Source organism: Panthera onca, chromosome F1 (assembly GCF_046562875.1).
Source record: "Panthera onca isolate mPanOnc1 chromosome F1, mPanOnc1 haplotype 2, whole genome shotgun sequence".
Lineage (NCBI taxonomy): Eukaryota > Metazoa > Chordata > Mammalia > Carnivora > Felidae > Panthera > Panthera onca.
The window spans coordinates 24,781,251-24,802,850 of NC_138355.1; the positions used below are offsets into that span (position 1 = coordinate 24,781,251).

At 34.5% G+C, this 21,600-nt stretch overlaps 1 protein-coding gene across 2 annotated transcripts; it reads left to right on the forward strand.

Annotated features, from left to right (window-relative positions):
* The first annotated feature begins 831 nt into the window (after positions 1 to 831).
* Positions 832 to 18,047, forward strand: PDC (phosducin). 2 transcript variants are annotated; one of them, XM_060643675.3, is made up of 4 exons: positions 832 to 938; positions 11,338 to 11,422; positions 15,538 to 15,689; positions 17,135 to 18,047. In XM_060643675.3, the coding sequence occupies exons 2-4, from the start codon at positions 11,362 to 11,364 to the stop codon at positions 17,657 to 17,659; spliced, it is 738 nt and encodes a 245-aa protein (XP_060499658.2). In that variant the 5' UTR covers positions 832 to 938; positions 11,338 to 11,361; the 3' UTR covers positions 17,660 to 18,047. The 2 variants fall into 2 exon arrangements, with proteins under 2 accessions (XP_060499658.2, XP_060499661.2); XM_060643678.3 differs by having other exon boundaries at positions 847 to 926.
* Positions 18,048 to 21,600: the final 3,553 nt, after the last annotated feature.

The following is a 21,600-nucleotide window of genomic DNA, read 5'->3' on the forward strand; positions in this document are numbered from 1 at the left end:
TTTTGAATGCCAATGGAAGGAAAATGAAATGACCAACATAATAAAACAAACAAGAACTAGGAAAGATACAATAAAGTAGGGGCAAGATAGAAAGGTTGAACTCATTAACATTATAAAGACTATTCAAGGGGCACCTGGGTGGCTCAGTCAGTTGAGCATTCAACTTGGGCTGAGGTCATGATCTCATGATTCATGAGTTCAAGCCCTGCATTGGGTTCTGTGCTGACAGCTCAGAGCCTGGAGCGTGCTTTGGATTCTGTGTCTTCCTCTCTCTGCCCTTCCCCTGCTCACACTCTGTGTATATCTCTCTCTCTCAAAAATAAATAATTTTTAAAAAAAATAATAACAAAGACTGTATTCAAACATTTCCAGTATTTTTTTTACAAACAAAAAAATAAATCTTTTATTTATAAAAAATAAAAGATTTTAATATGCAAGGCATTTCAGGGCACTAAAAAGTTAGAAGAAAATAGTTGTTTGGTGAATTTAGGAGGAAAATGGACCATGCCAAATGCAATTGTCAAGAAGGATAGTTCTTACAGTTGGACCAAGAAAATTTCTTGACCAGAAAAACTAATTTTTTCTTTCTGAAAATGGCAAGTGAATTTCTGAGTGAAATTTCCATGCTGGAAAGAGATAATTTTTTTCTTCAAATAACATAAAATAGGTGGACAAAGATTGTATTTACCACAGAACTTGAAGTTCTTCATTGTTTTAGTTTGTCTTTGCCTTACTGTTAATGAACAGGCTTTGTAAATCTCTTATGTTAATCCTATTACCTGTTCAGAGCTATTTCTGCGAGGGTCATCAGTATTCAGGGATCTTAAATCTGAGCTTAAACCTGTCCAAGTTCAAGTGGAGTTCAGTAAACAGGCCTTCTCATCTACTGAACATAACCAAGGATACGAGGCACATAGAATCAAACTGTGAGTCTGCAGGTAATCTTCTTCATACAATTTTTAAAATTTTACCTTGGGGGAAAGAATACTGATTTTAATGCTCATGGGTGTTCTTTTAAAATATTTCAAAGTAACATTCAGTAATGACTTATCTAACTGTAAAACAAATTCTGCGGATCTTTCCCTCTTAAAGAGATTGGCACTACTCATCTTCACTAATGTAAATTCAGAATAAACACATAATTTTGAGTCTGATATTCCAGACTCAAAGATAGTTATTTCAGATAGTTAAATAAAACCATGAATAGCGAATTAATTTTGAAATTTAAAATTCTTCAGTCCTCCCTTTGAGTGAAGAGAGAATTGAAGGAAAGAAGGGATGATTCCTTGCACTTTGCATTTAAAGATATGACTCCTGAGCTGTGAAAGGGAGTATTACGCTCAGTGAGAAAGCATTCTCAGGCTTAGAACCAGGCACTTAACCAGTTGTGTGTTCTTAATTTTTGTGGGGTTTTTTTTTTTTTTTTTTGTATTACATTTTTGAGGTTTTTACAGGGAGGGGTTGTCTATTTAAGTGGGGATAATAATAGCTGTTTCAGAAGGTTACTTCAAAAATTTAATGACACAGAAGTAATGTTTTAAAAGAAAAGAAGAAAAGAATAGGGGCTTCTGGGTGGCTCAGTCGGTTAAGTGGCCGACTTTGGCTCAGGTCATGATCTCATGGTCCGTGAGTTCGAGCCCCACATCAGGCTCTGTGCTGACAGCTCGGAGTCTGGAGCCTGTGTCGGATTCTGTGTCTCCCTCTGTCTCTGCCCCTCCCCTGTTCATGCTCTGTCTCTCTCTGTCTCAAAAAGAAATAAATGTTAAAAAAATAAAAATAAATAAAAGAAAAGAATACAGGGAGTTTGTGGATATTTGTTAAATTAGGTGCAATTTTTCTTTTGATTGATTATATTTTCTTCTATTTTGCCTCATTGTGGAGGTAATTATGATTAATAATAATCTTTACAGTTTGCCTCATGAAAATGAAGTAAAATTTTCCCATTGTTTTGTCATTGAGTTTTTTTATTAACTTCAAAAATAGCTTTCAACTATAGCATCCATTTATATATATATCCTATACGTATATATATCCTAACATTAAAGCTAGAAAAAATTTTAGAGGTCATCTAACTCATCATGGCAATTTTTTGAGTAAATATTATGTTTATAAAATGCATTTGAATTACAGAAGTTGTCAAAATATATATGAACCATTCATGATAATGCGTCTACTGTAATTATAACAGTAAGTGCTAAAGTAAGTATAGTTACGAGATATACAGATATTCAAAACAAGGTATCTGCTCTGAATTTCCAGCAAGATTCCAACATTTCTATTTGCTTCAGAACAACTAAGGAAATGTCTGTTTGTAGTAAGAGCAAACTTGAATAGGTTAGTGTCTTTTTCTTTCATAGGAGCAAAAACTCAGTTATAATTTGGAAGCTTATATTTTCCCAGGATATTTGTAACTGATGATACTGGCTGACAAATAGAAGACTGCCATTTGCTATGCATTCCTGACATACAAATTGTTTAAAAGACTCCTTACATCTTCCACCTGTCCAGTCTCATTTATAACAAAATGAGACTCAAAACAATTTGAGAAGAATAGGAACCACTAACCATTATATATACTCTGCAGTGTCTCTTATTAAAGTTTCTATCACAATTCTTCTATCTAAGTTGTTATGAACTTTAGATACCAGGGAGAGTGAAAGTGATAAAGGGATGTTTTCGATGGCATCAAGGTGTGTGTTTTATACGTAAGAGAAAGAAAAGTAACGTTTGCTTGGTGTCAACCATTTGCTCAGCATCTATTTGTGACAGCCATTTTGAGGATAGTGTGTGCTATAATCCATTCATGATTCTGCGGATTTATTAAAAAAAAAACTTTCATTACGAAAAAAAACAATGTGAAAGTTGACCTACTCCAAAATTAACAACTAGAATGACTAAAGGCAGCAACATAAATCCTGAGTATTGTAACTATCTCTGCAAAGTCCTCCTCCATTAAATAACCGGAATTCAGAAAAAATATATAAACCACTATGACAAAAATGGAAAATCAAATTTAAATCACCACCCCTCATTTTCCACTTATGCACTTTTCAGAAAATCTTACTATTGTTTTCCAGGCATTTTCATGTACATTTTATTAGTCTGTATTTCAGGCTAATTAGCCTGTATTACCTGTATTAATCAACCTGAATTAGCCTGTAATTCACCAAATGAATTTCCCCTCAGGTTTCACATTCTTAAATGTCTTAAATGTTTTATGGCAAACAGACCTTACTAGAAGTATATCAAAGTATTAGGATAAAGATAACCAAAGTATTAGCATAAATCAAAGTATTAGGATAAACTTTAGTTAATAAAATAGAATAGAAAACAATTCTGAGATAAATGTATAATATATGTGTGACTGTGTACACACACATGTACACACACACACACACACACACATACACACAGATATTCTTGGGTGGGAGAGATAATTAGACATAAGCAGTGCATAAATACATTGATTCCAAAACAAAATTTATATTGATTTGACAACATCTATTATTAATTTTAAATATTTTATTTTAGTATTTAAAATTTGTAATTATTTACTAATTATCACTTTTGCTCAACATCTATTAAGTTCCTACAACTAAATATTACACATTTTACACGATACATTGCATATCATTTAATACTCACACAGCCTTTTGAAGTGGCCCTATTATTACTCCAATTTTACAAATAAGAAAACTAAAACACAGAGAGATTTTGTGATTTGTTCAAGGTCACCCAGTCAATAATTGGCAGGGCTATATATTTGAACCCAAGTGTTTATGTATTACTATGTTATACTGTCACTCGAAGTATTGTAATGCATGGTTCTTACCCACAAGAAGCTTAGCTACTCCTCAGAGAAGACATATATAATTAATCAATTGGAGAATTATTCAAGAAATTAACTGACATATTATGAGGCATAAAATTCCCTCTACATTGATACTGGACCTAACATAACATTACTCTTACTAGAAACCTCCAGTTCTCAATGTCAGTAAATAAAATAGAGAGGTGGGATAGAGAAAGAAGAAATTATGTCTTATGTGAAATCATTATAGCTATCTTTATGATTTGAGAGGTAATGGAGGTCTCCACAAACCCAGTAATAACTCCTATGATATGACATGGTGCTATTAGACCTATCTGATGTGAAATTCCCAGCACTTTTTTACTAATAAAGGAAAAACAGAACTGTTTGCTATAGGAGTCCAATATGACATTGGGAAAGATAGTCATGGCAAGGGTTAAAACATCTGACATTAATATATTAGCATTGGTGAGAACATTAGCCTGGCTTAGTTGATCAGATTAGTTCACAGTCACCTTGGAAAACAGGAGAGCACAGACCTAAGGAGATGTACGGTTAGAGGTAGAAAAGGGTAGGATGTGAAGCCCTGTAAGAGTGACACCCTTAATAAAGCACAGATCAAGGCACAAAATCAGGGTTTCTATCAAAAATAAGTCAGTCAGAGAAATACAAATACTTCATGATTCCATTCATGTGGAATTTAAGAAACAAAACAAACTATCATGGATCGGGGGTGGGGGAGAAGAGAGGCAAACCAAGAAACAGACTCTTAACTATAGAGAACAAACTGATGGTTACCAGAGGAGAGGAGGGGGGAAGGGGTTAAATAGGTGATGAGGATTAAGGAGGGCAGTTGTGATGAGCACCGGGGTTGTATGCAAGTGTTGAATCACTAAATTGAACACCTGAAGCTGATATTACACTGTATGTTAACTAACTGGAATTTAAATAAAAACTAAACAAAAAAGAAGTGAAGGTGAAGCAGAATTTCTATAGATTTTTCTCCACCTAGCAATTAAAAAAATTTTTTTTCACATTTATTTATTTTTGAGAGAGGGAGAGAGAGCACGAGTGGGAGAGGGACAGAGAGAGAGAGGGAGACACAGAATCTGAAGCAGGCTCCAGGTTCTGAGCTGTCAGGGCAGATCTCAGTGCGGGGCTCAAGCTCACGAACTGGGAGATCATGACCTGAGCCGAAGTCGGAAGCTTAACCAACTGAGCCACCCAGGTGCCTCTGTTTGTTTTATTTCTTAAATTCTACATGTGAGTGAAATCATTTTGTATTTGTCTTTCTCTGACTGACTTCTTTCACATAGCATGATACTCTCTAGTTCCATCTATGTTGTTACAAATGGCAAGATTTCATTCTTTGTTATGCCTGAATATTCTACATTCTATTGTAGTTAGTACAGACACCAATACTTTCCTTAGAGCATCAGTGCACCCCAGAAACTGGCCAAGGAAATAACTGGCATTTATATTATTTGGCATGCAGGGGCTTCCTGCCCTATATTTTTATAGAGCCTTCTATGTTATCTCAGGAATATGGGTCTAGAAGCAGGGAAAGAACTAGTGAAGAATCCAAAAAAATGGACAAGTTAATCCTAGGTATGCCTCATTGCACTAATTGTAATTCTTAGACGATAGATGGTGAATCCTGAGAAATCCAGAGGTTGCAAGGCTTCAGAAATTAAGGAAAAGGCAGGTTAGGCAGACTCAGAAATAACAGCCAGCATCTACATAATTTAGATAATTTGTCACAAAACAGAACCAGGGGCTATGGACTGAATTGTGCCCCCCCACAATTCATGTTGATGACCTAACTCTAACTGTGATGGTATTTTGAGATACTAATTAGTAAGGAAGGAAGTAATGGTTAAATGAGGGCACAAGGGTAGGCCCTTGATCCATAGATTTAGTGTCTTTACAAGAGGGGACACCAGAGAACTCAATCTCTACACCATGCAAGAACACAGAGTAAAGGTGGCTGTTTGCAAGCCAGGAAGAGAAGCTTCACCAGAAAGCCCTGCCAAACCTTGATCTGGGACTCCTGGCCTACAAAACTGTGAGAAAATAAATTTCTGCCCCAGAAGACTATAGTATTTTGTTAAAATAGCCTGAGCAGACTAAGATACCAGGAAGTTATGTTTATGTGATTTCTGACAAATTGAAAAGAGGCAGACAGTTTGAAAGACTGAAGTGTTAGTTTTCAAATATATGCCACACATTGAGAAGATTTGGGGAGCTACATAATAATAGCACTAAGAAGCAAACAGACTTAATTTTAGAAATTGATCTTAAAGACTGTTGTTTCAATTACATTTAAAAATTCAAATACCATTCTTTGGAGTATACAGTTAATTCTTAAGTGGTTGATACGAATCCCATGAGTGAAATATCACTTGGCTGCCCAAATCTCCATACAAAGCTAAGTATAATGTTTCCATAACTTTGCATTTTCTAGTTTCAGTTTGATACAGAACTGACATATTATTGCATATTACACTTGCTTTTATTTACTTATACTATTTATTTATTTATGCTGTTACACTCAGCATAAATCAGTGAGGTTTAATGCAAAACAGAGACATTTATCATTCAAGTAACTACTATCTCAAGGAATTTAGGGACATGGGAGCTTATTGATCGATTATTTTTCATATTCTCATCTTGGTTTTAATGCTTCTATAAAAAATTAGGCTGATTTATTTGGTTAATTCATTCATTCCTTTTAGCATTTTATTGAGGTAATGAAAGAACAGAAAAAAATGAGGATTTTTGAGGTTTGAGAGTCAGACAAATTCGGATTGAACCCTGGCTCTATCTACTGCTACGAGCTCTGTGAGCTTTGGCAAGTCACGGAATCTCCTGAAACCTGAGAATCCGTGTCTGAAAAATGAAGATAATAATTTTTTGAAAATTAAAAAGAGTATCTATAAAGTATCTAGCACATAGTGGTTTCTTTTTTAAATGACTGCTGTAGGGGCACCTGGGTGGCTCAGTGGGTTGAGTGTCTGACTTCGGCTCAGGTCATGATCTTTCAGTCTGTGAGTTCAAGCCCTGCATTGGGCTCTGTGCTGACAGCTCAGAGCCTGGAGCCTCCTTCAGATTCCGTGTCTCCTTCTCTCTCTGCCCTCACCCCCCTCCACTCTCTGCCTCTGCCTCTGTCTCTCTCAAAAATAAACAACATTAAAAAAATTTTTTTAAATGGCTGCTGTAACTTATGGAGTATTTATAACATGTGAAACAATTATAAGAAGACAAGAACAAGTAAAAAACTTGTTCCTGTCCTCAAAAAAGCTTACAGCAGTGGAGGAAAAGGAATGTAAAAATAAGTCCTAAAAAAATTGTTGTGGATGCTAGGAGAGAAGTCAATCTAGAGCATAGTGGGGAGATGACTCTAGTTTTTGCAAATCTACCAGCAAACTACAATAGTTAGTATTGAAGGCAAAGCTCTTCTTCAGAACATTGAGAATGTACAAGTCAATTGTAAACTAGATAGTCTGATTAGATCAGGTCAATATATTTAAAATGATTAACAGATGTCATCATCACAGTATCATGTGAACAAGGATAATGATAATAATGAAATAGTTTAGGGGTAGATTTGGGGTTTTTAAAGAGTTTTTTAAACTAATGTCTAAGAATTTTACTCACTTCCTTTCTATTCTAGATCATCACTATGGGAGGTGTTAGAGTTTTAAGAGCAAAGTGTGAGAAATGTTATTCCCTATCAGCCATTATTTTAAATTACTGTTAAAATCCTACACTAAGAGGAAAATAAAACCCAAAATTGGTAAAATTATATTTTAAACTATAGGTCTCATTAACATGTATATATGTCTAAAATCAAAAGGGAACAACATTACAGATTTTTATAATACATAAGATGGAAAATACAGTAACTGCTGAACCACAGCAAATTTGGGGATGGAAGCACTTTTCTGTCTTCTCGCCCTATTTTATCACCAATTTGCAATCACACACAGATGAGCTGATTAATACCCAAAGTCTTGTAAAATCCTATTGTTATTTTAAAACCTTTAACCCAGAGCATTCATGGAATTTTTTAACCACTAAGAATACCACTGCAAACCAAATGCTGATCATATGTTTTAAATGATTGTTGTTTTAAATGTTTGTATTACAAACATAAAATACATATTTTTATTTTATTTTACAGACTCACATAACACTCACTATGTGTCTGGATCTAAGCACCTTCCAAATACTAATTCAATTAATTTTAGGATACTAATGCTAATTTTGAAAAAGATAAGTTATTTGAGGAAATCAGAAAACCCCAGAGTGAGGTGATGACAGGGAATATTATTAATAGGAGTATAGATCAAAAACATCAATAAGTTAATTATACTGGACTTGTGTCTCCTCTACAGAATCTTCAAGCAGTGTCAGCAAATATGTTTCAATATGTTTCTTTCAATTTGTATCTGTTGACTGGTTTCCCTAGTAGTAAATAGTAGTAAATTTTATCAATCTTTGTGCTCTAACTCAAATGAAGGCATTAGGTAAAGATGGGCTCTGATTTTTACTAAATAGACAACCTAGCTGACTTAGGTCTTAGTGTTTGTAAGTGTCATATTGGAAGAGTTTTGTTCTTCATGTAATTCAGAGCCTATGGAAATGCCAGCCACATAGTCTATTCTTAAAATATACTAATTGAATCAATGAATCAAGTTTTCCCCAAGTAATGGGATTATCTTTTCAGTAAACAAATTGGCAAAAGTCTTTTTGGAAAATGAATTTTTTTTTTTTGTTTACTGGATTTCTAACTAGGTTGGCAAGAGGCAAGCCAAGAAGCAAGTTATGCTTCTTTTTCTTCAACATTTGAAATAAAAATTATCTTTAGATAGTCTTAATGTACTTATTGTGTATTTATTGTATTTACCGTGAATCGTAGTTAACCCAATTAGCTCTATACTTCTGCGGGCGGTGGGGGGAAGTCTGGTTGAGTGTCTTCTTCTCTAGGGACTAAAGAACTATTGAAGTTATCAAAAAGTTTCTATTACTTTGTTGTGAAGTGTTCTTTTGAAGCAAACTAATAAATATTCATTTTTTAAATGCAAAAATTATTTTTAAGTAATTGCAATAAGTAATTAAGTAGCTTAGTGTTTATGTAGCTTTAATGTTTATTTATATTTGAGAGAGAGAGAGAGAGAGAGAGAGAGAGAGCAAGCAGGGAAGGGGCAGAGAGAGACAGAATCTGAAGCAGGCTCCAGGCTCTGAGCTGTCAGTACAGAGCCCAACACAGGGCTTAAACTCACAAACTGTGAGATCATGATCTGAGTAGAAGTCAGACGCTTAACCAATTGAGCCAACCAGACACCCTTAAGTAGCTTTTTAAATATAATGCTTATTTGTTTGTTTGTTTACTTTAAAGTAAGCTGTACACCCAATGTGGGGCTCGAATTCACCACCCTGAGATCAAGAGTTGTATGCTCTACTGACTGAGCCAGCCAGGTGTCCCTTAAGTAGCTTGTTTTAACTAACATTTATTTATTTCCATTTTCCTTTATTCTTTTTAATTACTAAATCCATCAAATTTTAATATTTTGATTACATCTATAGTTACATAAATATTGTGTAATAAATTGGTGTTCCCTTGATAGCTTTTTTTTTAGTGACTCAAACCATTTATTTTGCTTATATTCCCCCTTTTACATGAACATGAGAAAGACACACGATTTAAAATCCATATCTACAGTCTCCAAGAGCTCTTGACAGCCTTTGCTTAAAAGGCTTTTCTTGTTCAAATGGATAAAATCAAATTGGCAAAGACCTTTGACATCCAGTGATTCTCAGTAAGGACTACAATGATAGAAACAATAAAATTATGGGGCGCCTGGATGGCTCAGTCAGTTAAGCGTCTGACTTCTGCTCGGGTCATGGTCTCAGGGTCCTGAGTTCAAGCCCCACATCTGGCTCTGTGCTGACAGCTTGGAGCCTGGAGCCTGTTTCGGATTCTGTGTCTCCCTCTTTCTCTCTCCTCCCCAGCTCATGCTCTGTCTCTCTCTTCTCAAAAATAAATAAACGTTAAAAAAAATTAAAAAAAAAAAAAGAAACAATAAAATTATGAGACCACAAAATTATGTTAGGAGCAGAAGTCAAACCAAATAAGGAATCCAGACAAAGAGTTCTGGTTTACCATTCCATGACTTAGGAAAGCACCAAACAAATCAAATCCAAGCATAATCAATAAAATCAATAAAAAAGTAAGGTAGGAATAAAAGCATAAGTTGGATGATATCACTGCTTAGAAATGGCTTTGAAAGAAAGAGGCAAACAGGAGAAGGTAGAGGAAGAAAAAGTACAAAAGATGGTATACCCACTGTCAGTAAATCCTCCCTCACTTAGAAATTTCAAAAAAGTCACATCTATACGGACCCGCAGGGAATGTGTTAGTATGTATAATAGAGTTTTCCAGATGTTGGAAAGATAACTAAGTACATAAGTTGGATTTGATGTGAACAAAGAATAAATAGGTTCTATATAATGACATCAAAGAGTTTCCCATGAATAAAACTTCATGTACTTTTGGTAGATATTGTGACATATTTTATTTAGTCAAAATTCTATAGGCATAGTGACTAATTGTTATCTGCTTGTTGGGTGATTTCACCAAAACTTGCTTGATGGTCTGGAGAGATGTTATGGAATTAGTTTTTGAACAGCACTGTTTCGTAGATCATTATTCGTTAATGCCAGTTCAGAAGTTGGATTTGTCAAACCATATTGACAAAATGACTCTACTTCCGTACGTTAACTTCCATAAGAGTGTAATGACTTAAAATTTAGCTCTACAATTGAATCTACGTTCAAATTTTTGCTCTACCACTTACTATGCAATCATGGACAAGTAACTTAAACTCCCTGTCCTTCAGCTTCCTCAGTTGTAAAATGACATTAACAATTATCTCCGCCACATATGGCTATGTGAGAATTAAATGATTTTTGACACATAAAGTAATTGGAACAATGTCTGCACATAGTATTCATAGTAAGTTTATAATTATTATTAATTTTAAAAGTGTTGTTATATAAAATGTTGGGATATAATTGTATGATATTTGGTAACAAAATAAAAAACTATGTAATAAATAATGTTCACTAAGTACATAGATTTAAACTGAAGGCTCTTTAAGTAAAAACAAACTATGAATTATGTAAAATATTTAGGTCAAAATATCTTTAATAACATAAACATTACATTGATGTCCTTTTACAAGGCAGACAGAAACATACTGAACACTTTATCACTTAGTGATAACTCTTAGCCTACTGTGGAACTTGGCAGCAGGAGAATAATAGAATCTCATATATATATATATATTTTTTTTTTTTCAGATTCAAAAAATTAAAATTAAAAACTCTACCTTTGGTCTACTATTGTTTACAACTGCAAAGAAAGTTCATAGTGGGAGAAGTTAGGAAGGAGCTTAATTATACTGTACATAGAAAGGTATATGTATACATATATAATCATTACTTCTTTGTTCATACTATAGATTATATCAAATCTAATCCCTAAAATGGAAGAAGCCAAAAGCCAAAGTTTGGAGGAAGACTTTGAAGGACAGGCTACCCATACAGGTAAGCAAATCTAGAAGAAAATAATAATTATTAAATTAAAGTTAAATCTGGAGATCTCTAATGTTCTTATTGCCACTATTCAGTATGAAATTTAAGTAGTATATTTGAATGGTTTCATGGAATCATCTAAAAATATTTGAGTGGAAAAATGAATGTGAAGTCAAATACTCTTAAGCAGTTTTATTTAGATGTCAAAGAATGAGAAAAACATTTATTATTGAGAATTTCTTACTGCCCAACTATTATAAGACCTTTCTATGCACAGTATAATTAAGCTCCTTCCTCTCTAATTTCTCTCACTATGAACTTTCTTTGCAATTGCAAAAAATAGTAGACCAAAAGGTAGAGTTTTTAATTTTAATTTTTTGAATCTGAAAATATAAAGAAATGATAAAACATTCTTAAATTAAATGCATTTCAGTATTCCTCCAGAAAACATTAAGACTTCAATTCATTTCACCCAGAGCCTGTTTTCCTAATCTGTTAAATTGTACACGACTGTGTATATGCCTCTACTAAGAGTTTAAAAGTCAAATAGCGTGGTTCAAGTTTAAAAGTTCGGTTTGTAGGGGCATCTGGGTGGTTCAGTCAGTTAAGTATCCAACTCTTGATTTCTGGTCAGGTCATGATCTCATGGTCATGCCCTGTGTCGGGCTCTGCGTTGAGTGTGTGGCCTGTTTAGGATTTTCTCTCTCCCTCTCAGAAAAAAAAAGATGTTTGTACCTCTTAAGCCTCTTCACTTATTTTGTAAACCCTAAAGTAATATAATATTATTGTCAACTATACTTCAGTTAAATATAATATTAAATTATATTATAAATTATATTAATATATGTACATATATAAATATATATAACAAATTATAAATTATATTAAATATAATATAAATATACTGTCAATTAAAAAAATAAATAACATCTTAAAAATAAGTAAAAATAAGAGTTTAGGGTTTTTTAAAAACTCTTTTGACTCTTATTAAATTAATACTTTCCTCTGTCTTTTAATAATATGAAATGGAGCCTTTAAATTTAGAAAGAAGGTTGAATGAATTCACATGAGTACTTTAAAAAAATTTTTATTTATTTTGAGAGAGAGAGAGAGAGAGAGAGCACAAGTGGGGAGGGGCAGAGAAAAGGAGAGACAGAATCCCAAGCGGGCTCCACACCATCAGCGCCTGATGCAGCGCTCCAACTTACTAACAGTGAGATCATGATCTGAGCCGAAATCAAGAGTCGGATGTTTAACCGACTTAGCCACCCAGGAGCCCCAAATTCACATGAGTACTTAACAAAATGCATGGGAATTCATTTTATAATGGCACTGTGAAGAATACCTTTCTAATTATGGCACAGAACCAAGAAACCATAAAAGAAGATTGATAAATTCAGCTATAAAAATGAGAAGGGAGAGAGGGAGAGAGGGAAGATGGAAGGAAGGAAGGAAGGAAGGAAGGAAGGAAGGAAGGAAGGAAGAAGGAAGGGAGGGAGGGAGGGAGGAAGGAAAGAAGGCACCAATGAACAAACAGAGGGAGGGAGGAGAGGAAGGGAGAAAGGGAAGAAAGAATGTCTGCTGTCTGATAAGTCATTAGTAGCAAATTCCAAAAAGCATTTAACAAATTGGGGGAAACCAGCTGTAATTCAATTGACAAAGAGTTAATCTCCTAATATATACTGAAAGCTCTTACAAATCAGTAAGAAAAAAAAGCAACAATCAAATGGAGAAATGAGCAAAAGATAGGTCAATTAAAACAACAACAACAACGACAACAGCACTGGGGCACCTGGGTGGCTCAGTTGGTTAAACACCTGTCTCTTGGTTTCCGCTCAGGTCATGATCTCACAGTTTGTGAGTTCAAGCCCCACATGGGCTTTGTGCTAACAGCATAGAGCCTGCTTGGGATTCTATGTCCTTGTCCCTTGCCCCTCCCCTGCTTGCTCTCTACCTCTCTGTCTCAAAACTTAAAAAGTAAACATTTTAAAAATAGCACTTATGGGGCACCTGGGTGGTGCAGTTCATTAAGCTCTTGGTTTCCGCTCAGGTCATGATCTCACGGTTCGTGGGTTCGAGCCTGCATCAGGCTCGTCAGAATCTGCTTCAGATTCTGTGTCTCCTTCTCTCTCTGTCCCTTCCCTGCTCAAACTCTGTCTCTCTCTGTCTGTCAAAAATAAATAAATGTTTAAAAACAATTTAAATAGCACTTATGAAATTAGTACTATTGTGAGATACATTTTTTTTCATACAGTTTGTAAAAGTAAAAAGTTTAATAACACACTTTGGAAAGAGGCATACTCATATATTACTGGTAGGAGTGTAAATTGGCACAACTTCCTTAAAAGTAGTATAGCAGTATCAAAATTAGAAATGTATATGCTTTTAGGGGCGCCTGGGTGGCTCAGTTGGTTGAGCATCTGGCTTCAGCTCAGGTTATGATCTCACAGTTTGTGAGTTCGAGCCCCACATCAGGCTCTGTGCTGACAGCTTAGAGCCTGGAGCCTGCTTCCAATTCTGTGTCTCCCTCTCTCTCTGCTCCTCCCCCACTCATGCTCTGTCTCTCTGTCTCCTTCAAAAATAAATAAAAACATTTAAAAACATTAAAAAAAGAGAGAAATGTATATGCCTTTTGACCAAGCAATTTTACTACAATAACCTATAGACAGAATTGCATGGATAGAAAAAAAAATGTATGTGCAAGTTTCTTCATTCAGAATCATATATCATAGAAAAAATGTGGAAGCAACAATATACATCAATAAGAAACTACTTAAGCAATTTAACATCTACACAATGGAATGCCATGCCCCCGTTTTTTTAAAAAAGAGAAGATCCTCTTTATGTATGTATATGAAAAAATTTCTGAGATATATTATGAATTTAAAAAAGCAAGGTGAGAAAAAGTATGTATAATATACTACCACCTGTAAAAATAACGAGAGAAAAAGATGCCCTTTTCTGCACATATAAACACATGCTATACACATGCATATTTTGCATAGACAGAAAACATATCTAGAAGATGAAGACTATACAAGTAAACAGAACACAGTGATTGACTGAATATAATTTTTAATATAAGTAACTTTATATTAAAAGTACATATTGTATATTATGTATATGTATATTTATTTTATTATTTTTTGAGAGAGAGAGAGAAGGGGAGAGAGAGAGAGAGAGAGAGAGAGAGAGAGAGAGAGAGAGAAAGCAGGGGAGGGGCAGAGGGGGAGGTAGAAAGAGACCTGAACTGAAATCAAGAGACAGACACTCAACTGACTGAGCCACCCAGACATCCCAATATATTATATAAATTTAAAAATTATTAGAAATATGGGGGAGAAAGCGAGTATATCCACATATATAATACAATATTAAAAGTATAGATAGGGCTAATCTTTAGTTAAGGATATTTAAAACTCCATATTTTCAAGAATTTAGATCTTCCAAACACTGTTATTATTTATCACGGCTACTAAACATCTGAATTCCAGTTGGATCATCCTTGATTTTATTAATTTTTCCTAAATCTACAAATCCCAGCTTTTCTACATTTGTAAAAGGTTCTTAAAATCTTAAAAGGAACTGGATGATTATGTAATAATTTTCTTAAAGCCTTTTTGGTTATGTTAATTGAGATCAGGCTACTCTCACTGGTTGTCTTGTATGTGCTATTATTATTGTTGTTTCCTGGATCTTTATATCATTTCAATTTATTTCCCTAATAATCCGAGTATCCTTTGTTAATAGTGGGTGCCAATTTTAGTTTATTGCTGAAGCTTCCTTCTTATTAATAAAAGTGCCATTTTTCTAGTTTCTCTCTACATTCTAATTTCTAACAAATTTACCCTCAAATTTTGCCAATAGTTCAAAGTGTATAATTTGTATTTTCATTGATGTAGATGTTTCAGAAAAATTCTTAGCCATAACCCATTTAACAAGATTAATTTGGGAAAACATTTTTATGAGCGGGGCAGTCAAAAATTTCTAGCCAAAACAAGATGTTCGTTTCCGATGCAGAAGATGACAAGTCTATTCCCATGGCAATATTTAATCCAAATTTAAGTTGTATAAATAGTCGTTTTGAAAATAAAAAGGAAAACAATTTGTTTTTTATTTGATTTCAGGACCCAAAGGAGTAATAAATGATTGGAGAAAGTTTAAATTAGAGAGTGAAGACAGTGATTCAGTTCCACCAAGCAAGAAGGAGATTCTCAGACAAATGTCTTCTCCTCAGAGTAGAGATAACAAAGACTCAAAAGAAAGATTCAGCAGAAAGGTAAGGAGAAATCAATAATAAATAACTTACAATGTTTTTAGTCAAAATTACTTGAAAGAATCACTTTAGAGATATTATAAAATAGATATATTTCAAAAATATATATTATAGTATTTATTATTGGCAAAAAAACAGGAAATGAAGTGAATGCCTGTGAAGATATCCCATATTTAAAAATGTATAGCAGCTATTAAAAGAATTAGTTATAAATACATGAGCTGACTTACAGGCAGTTCTATAATATGAGAAAGCAAGATACAGAGTATGGTAAATTATACAATCCCATTCTCTAGAGCAATGGGGAAAAAAAACCACATCACTGCATATATTTTTATGCTTATATGATTATATGAACATGTGTGTAAAAAAGTAGGGAAAGACACTCACCAACTTGACGATATTGGTTAGTTGGAAGGATGGGATTGGTTGAGAGATCTCAACTTCCTTTTTCCAAGTAGGAGAAAGAAGATAAGCAGAATAAACCACTTTTTTTTTAAGGTATCATGATTTTTTTAAAGCAGCATTAACAAAAAATCACAGTAATTTACTTGTCATATAATGTGTATTTCCATGTGATATGTTAAAAGATGATCTCTAAAATGTTAATGGAGATAAACTCAGAATATTAGAGTGAGGAAATTTCACTATTTCTTCCTTCCTTCCTTTAGCTTTTAGGCCATTTTTGAATCCTTATAATTAGCATGCATTATCTATATAACAATAACAATAATAATCATATTAATTAAAAACCCATAAAGTGATTTCCATTGTGGAATAAATCACCTTATGGATTATTATCTCTAAACCAGTGTATACCATTCATTATATATTAATTCTCAACAGACTGCATCAGAAACATAAAGGCATTTTTGAGTGACACATTTAGATTGTGTGTCTATACCTTTTTATTTTTTATGAAAGCCACTCCAGGGTAGAACTTGCTGGGATTTTTTTACCCAAAGTGATGGGTAGTTCAGCGGCACATTTCTTACTGGTGATCATCTCGTGGCTCCACAGCAATATTTAGGCATGCTCTAATCATGAAATAGTTATGAGCTCCTATTATATGCCAGATACTACAGCAGATAGTGAAGAGTGATGAATGAGACAAAATTCCTGCCCCATGGGACCTATCAGTTATAAAAACTATTATTAAATAAATAAATAAACAACACAATCTCAGGTAGTGTTTATTGCTATGAAGAAAAATAAACCAATATAATAAATAGAGAGCATAGGGTGGGCATTCTGTTAGGTGGTGTAGTCAAAGAAGGTGACATTTGAACAAAGACTAAAAGTGGGCAAGGAGAAGGCCTTCACACCACGAGTGAGGTAGGATGAGGGGGAGAAAATGCACATGCAAACTTTGAGTCTATATGCTTTTGTGTCTAAAACATATAAATTCTGACTGAATGATCTCTGTCATTTCTTGTGTTTATTCCTAGATGAGCATTCAAGAATATGAACTAATCCACCGGGACAAAGAAGATGAAAATTGCCTTCGTAAATACCGGAGACAGTGTATGCAGGATATGCACCAGAAGCTGAGTTTTGGGCCTAGATATGGGTTTGTGTATGAGCTGGAAACTGGGGAGCAATTCCTGGAAACTATTGAAAAGGAGCAGAAAATCACCACAATTGTTGTTCACATTTATGAAGATGGCATTAAGGGCTGTGATGCTCTAAACAGTAGCTTTACATGCCTTGCAGTTGAATACCCTATGGTCAAGTTTTGTAAAATAAAAGCTTCTAATACAGGTGCTAGGGACCGCTTTTCCTCAGATGTACTCCCCACACTGCTTGTCTACAAAGGTGGGGAACTCATAAGCAATTTTATTAGTGTTTCTGAACAGTTTGCAGAAGAATTTTTTGCTGGGGATGTGGAGTCTTTCCTAAATGAATATGGGTTACTACCTGAAAGAGAGATGCATGCCCTAGATCAGACCAACATGGAGGAAGATATTGAATAAAGAGTCACTATGTCAACATCTCATATTTCTCCTTTACAAGTTGAGCATTGATTTTCATAGTATCCATATTCCTTTAGAGAACACCAAGTATGGCCATGGCTATTTTAATTTGTGGGAAAAAAAACATGTACACTAAAAGTATTTACTTAGCATTTCTTAGTTACTTAAATGCATAGAAGTCTTTACTATAAAACATTGTAGTGTTCAGCCACATGCTTGTAGACAAAGAGAATATGAATAATGTGACAGTTTTCAAAATCCCTTTCAAATTATGTGTTGGCTTTTTTACTCCTTGTTTTTTCCTCAGTGTTATTATTTGGGTTTTCAAATTACACTATCAATTATAATTTTTCTAGTGTGATAAGAATAAAGTCTCACAAGGAAATAAGTTTCTTTTTGAAGTCTTTTCTTTCTTGAGTATTACATTATCAAGGTCCTAAAAACATTATATAACCCAAAATACAAAAAAAAAATCATTAAGATACACACACACACACACACACACACACACACACACACACATAAACTTAGAAACATTGTGTCACATTAAAGTTGCAAAAAAAAGTAGTATTTCTTTTAAATACAATTGCAGAAGCTAACCTTATTTAGGAAAAAAGGCAGAGTAGTAGCAAAGTCTTTTTATTCTACAGACAAAAAATTATCTAGTAGTGATAATAATTACAACTATACAGATATCATTTTTTAATTTTTATTTTTATGGGCCAGCATTTTATACGTATAACATCTAATCCTTTTTAAATTTTTTAATGTTTATTTAATTTTGAGAGAGAGAGAGAGAGAGAGAGAGAGAGAGAGACAGAGCATGAGTGGAGGAGGGGCAGAGAGAGAGGGACAGAATCCCAAGCCGGCTCCAGGCTCTAAGCTGTCAGCACAGAGCCAGTTGCGAGGCCCAAACCCACGAACTGTGAGATCATGACCTGAGTTTAACCGAATGAGCCACCTAGGCATCCCCTAATTCTTTTTTTAAACGTTTATTTGTTCATTTATTTTGAGAGAGAGAACACGTGCATGTGTGTGAGCAGGGGAGGGGAGGAGAGAGAGAAAGATAGAGAGAAAGAATCCCAAGCAGTCTCCATGCTGTCAGCGAGGAGCCCAATGCAGGGCTTGATCCCATAAACCGGGAGATCATGACCTGAATCGAAATCAAGAGTCAGATTCTTATCCAACTGAGCCACCTAGGAGCCCCTATAATGTCTAATTCTTAACCACAATTCCACAAGTAGATAGTATTATTCAACTTTAAAAATGATGAAACTGAAGTTCAGAGATCTATTTCTCTTGAAAACACTTGCAAAACTCTCCTCCTACACAAACAAATGGAAATGCAAAATAAAATATAATTTGAAAAATGTTTTTAAATGCATGAATGAACTGAGCAAGAAGATAAAAGAAACTTCTAGGGGTCTGAATCACTGTAGGAAATAATGGTGAGTGAGAGCTGAAGCACTAAGGCCCATATATGAAGACATAGTGCTTGATAAATCATCAAAAATTGGCTCCCTGTAGGAAGTGTGCTTAAAACAGTTTTGCCTATTTTCCCCTGGTGGACCAATGTTCAAATCAGACTTTGTCACAAGTTCTAGTCTCCAGTTTCCTAAATGAAGACTTTATAGATTCTCATTCCTTAAGCCTTTTATAGATTTTCTTCCTACTTCAAGCACTTCACCTTCCTCATATTTCACTGAGAAAATAGAATTTATCAGACGAGCCCTACTTCACCTTTCCATCACCAATCTACAATGTGCACCTGCATGTAAACACTGTTTCCACTGACGTTATAACGCAAGTGTCCATGCAGCTGAGACTCATGACTAAACTGAGCAGTAGAGCCAACCTTCTCACCCATTTTTCTCCTGCAAGTGTTTTCCCTCTCATTTCATCATGTTTCACCCTTTCTCTTTGTCATACTATTCATATTGGCTTGTAAATAAATTTTAAAATTGTCCACTATGTAAAATATACCTAACTATAATTTAAAATTTCCAGCTATTCCTCAGTTCCCTGCTTTCCTATACAGTCATATCTCTCAAAAGAACTATCTACAGCCACTATCTTTGTCTTCATTTCCATTTTTTTTCATCCCACTCCCATCCAGCCTTTGTCTCAAACACTCTAATTACAGTTGAAGTCATATTGTCAAACTTAGTGGGCAATTCTTATTCCCTATTTTATTCTATCTCTTAATAAGCATATGTCAGAGCTGCTCACCTCCCCTCTTTTTGAGTCACTTCTTTCGGCTTCTTTCAAAATACACTGTTTGTTTGCTTTCTATCCTACTGACTATTTCATTTAAGTATGAATAGTCTTCTTTGCCAAACACTTATCCAAGGTAGCCCCCTTCTGTCCATAGTCTTAAATATCACCTTACATTCAGATCACTTTCAAATTCACATTTCTACTTTCACCTCTCTCCTAGACTACGAAACCCTGTGTCTCAACTGGAGAAAGAGAATAAAGGAGAAAAAGAATGGGAAAGAAAAAGAAGGCCTGTAATTGTTGTAGATATTGGTGATACAAATATGGGTAATATAGAATTCCTAGCTACGGCCAGCATACATTGACAAGTCCTTAACATATAGTCATTGCAATTGGTAGTTTCTTTTAATGAACCTAAAATTCCATCTTCTATTCCTCTTTGTAAATTGGGAAAGGCATTTTAAATATCCTCTGGCCTGTTTCTAAGTTGGTGGTGAATTCTAGACATATCACAAGGAGGAAAAGTTCTAGGAGAGATACATGCAGGGCAATTACATATAAAATAAGAAACAAAAAAAAAATAGTCCAACTGTTTTCTCCTATCAAACAATTGCTAACAAATTTGTTAATCCTTCATGGAGTTCTCTGCTAGGGAATTAATGGACTCAAAAAGCCATAGAAACAAACAAACAAACAGGATCTTCATATGAGATATTAATAATGAAAAAACTCCTTAGTGGAATGTCTCTTTAGATTGACATTAATTCCATGAGCTGGAAGTAAATACTTAAAAAGATGATGACAAGGCAGTAAGGAATGATAGTCAAATGGATATCTTTAAAGAGAACAATATTTTAAGAATGTAAGTTCTCAATCGCTAGTCTTTAACTACAATGTGATACAGCTTTGTAGGGCAGGGGTAGAAAAGCATAGCTAAGCAGTGAAAAAAGTCTCATCTATTAAAAAGAAGAATAAAAAGGAGTGCTTTGAAAGATTCCTTCAATGAAAGCTTTACTCTTGTATCAACTGTGCATTTAAAATAGAGAACTAGCAAGCTTAAGCAGGACTGAACCCAGGAATGTATTTAACCCATAATTGCCAAAACAAAAGTAACTAGGTGGCACCTTTGTAGGGAGTAAGTGATGATAGCAACCATTCTCAAAATAAGCACTTGGTGACTAATGGATGCCAGAATGCAGCTTTGATGGTAACACTCATCAGAAAAAGTCGGACAAAAGGCAGGATTTGACTAGAATATCTGAAACCCGCTGCTGCAGAAATCCTGGATTACAAACTCCCCTCATGTAAACACTCATTCCGCTATTATGTTTGGCAGGAGAAGAGATCATTTTTGTCTCAGCAAAAGAATGAAGTTTAAATGTAAAGGTCTAAAATGCTGTAACATGCCTCATAACAAACCACCCAAATAATAAGAGGAATAGCCTTGGAAGAACCAAGAGTGTCAGTTGCAAAGTAATATTAAAATAAGAGAAATATTTTAGGGAACAGCAAAATTATCTTAGTGAGAAGCTTATTCATTCATTCGTTCATGAAATATTTATGGATGAGCTGCAATGTGCCATGTAGTGTTCCTGACCTTAAGGAGCTTACAGTAGAGAAAGGAGACATTTAAACAAGCAATAGGTAATGCCTGCATCTATATCCATGTATATATTAGTAATGGTGGTTAATAGCCTGAGCACTGGTGCCAGACTACCTGGTTA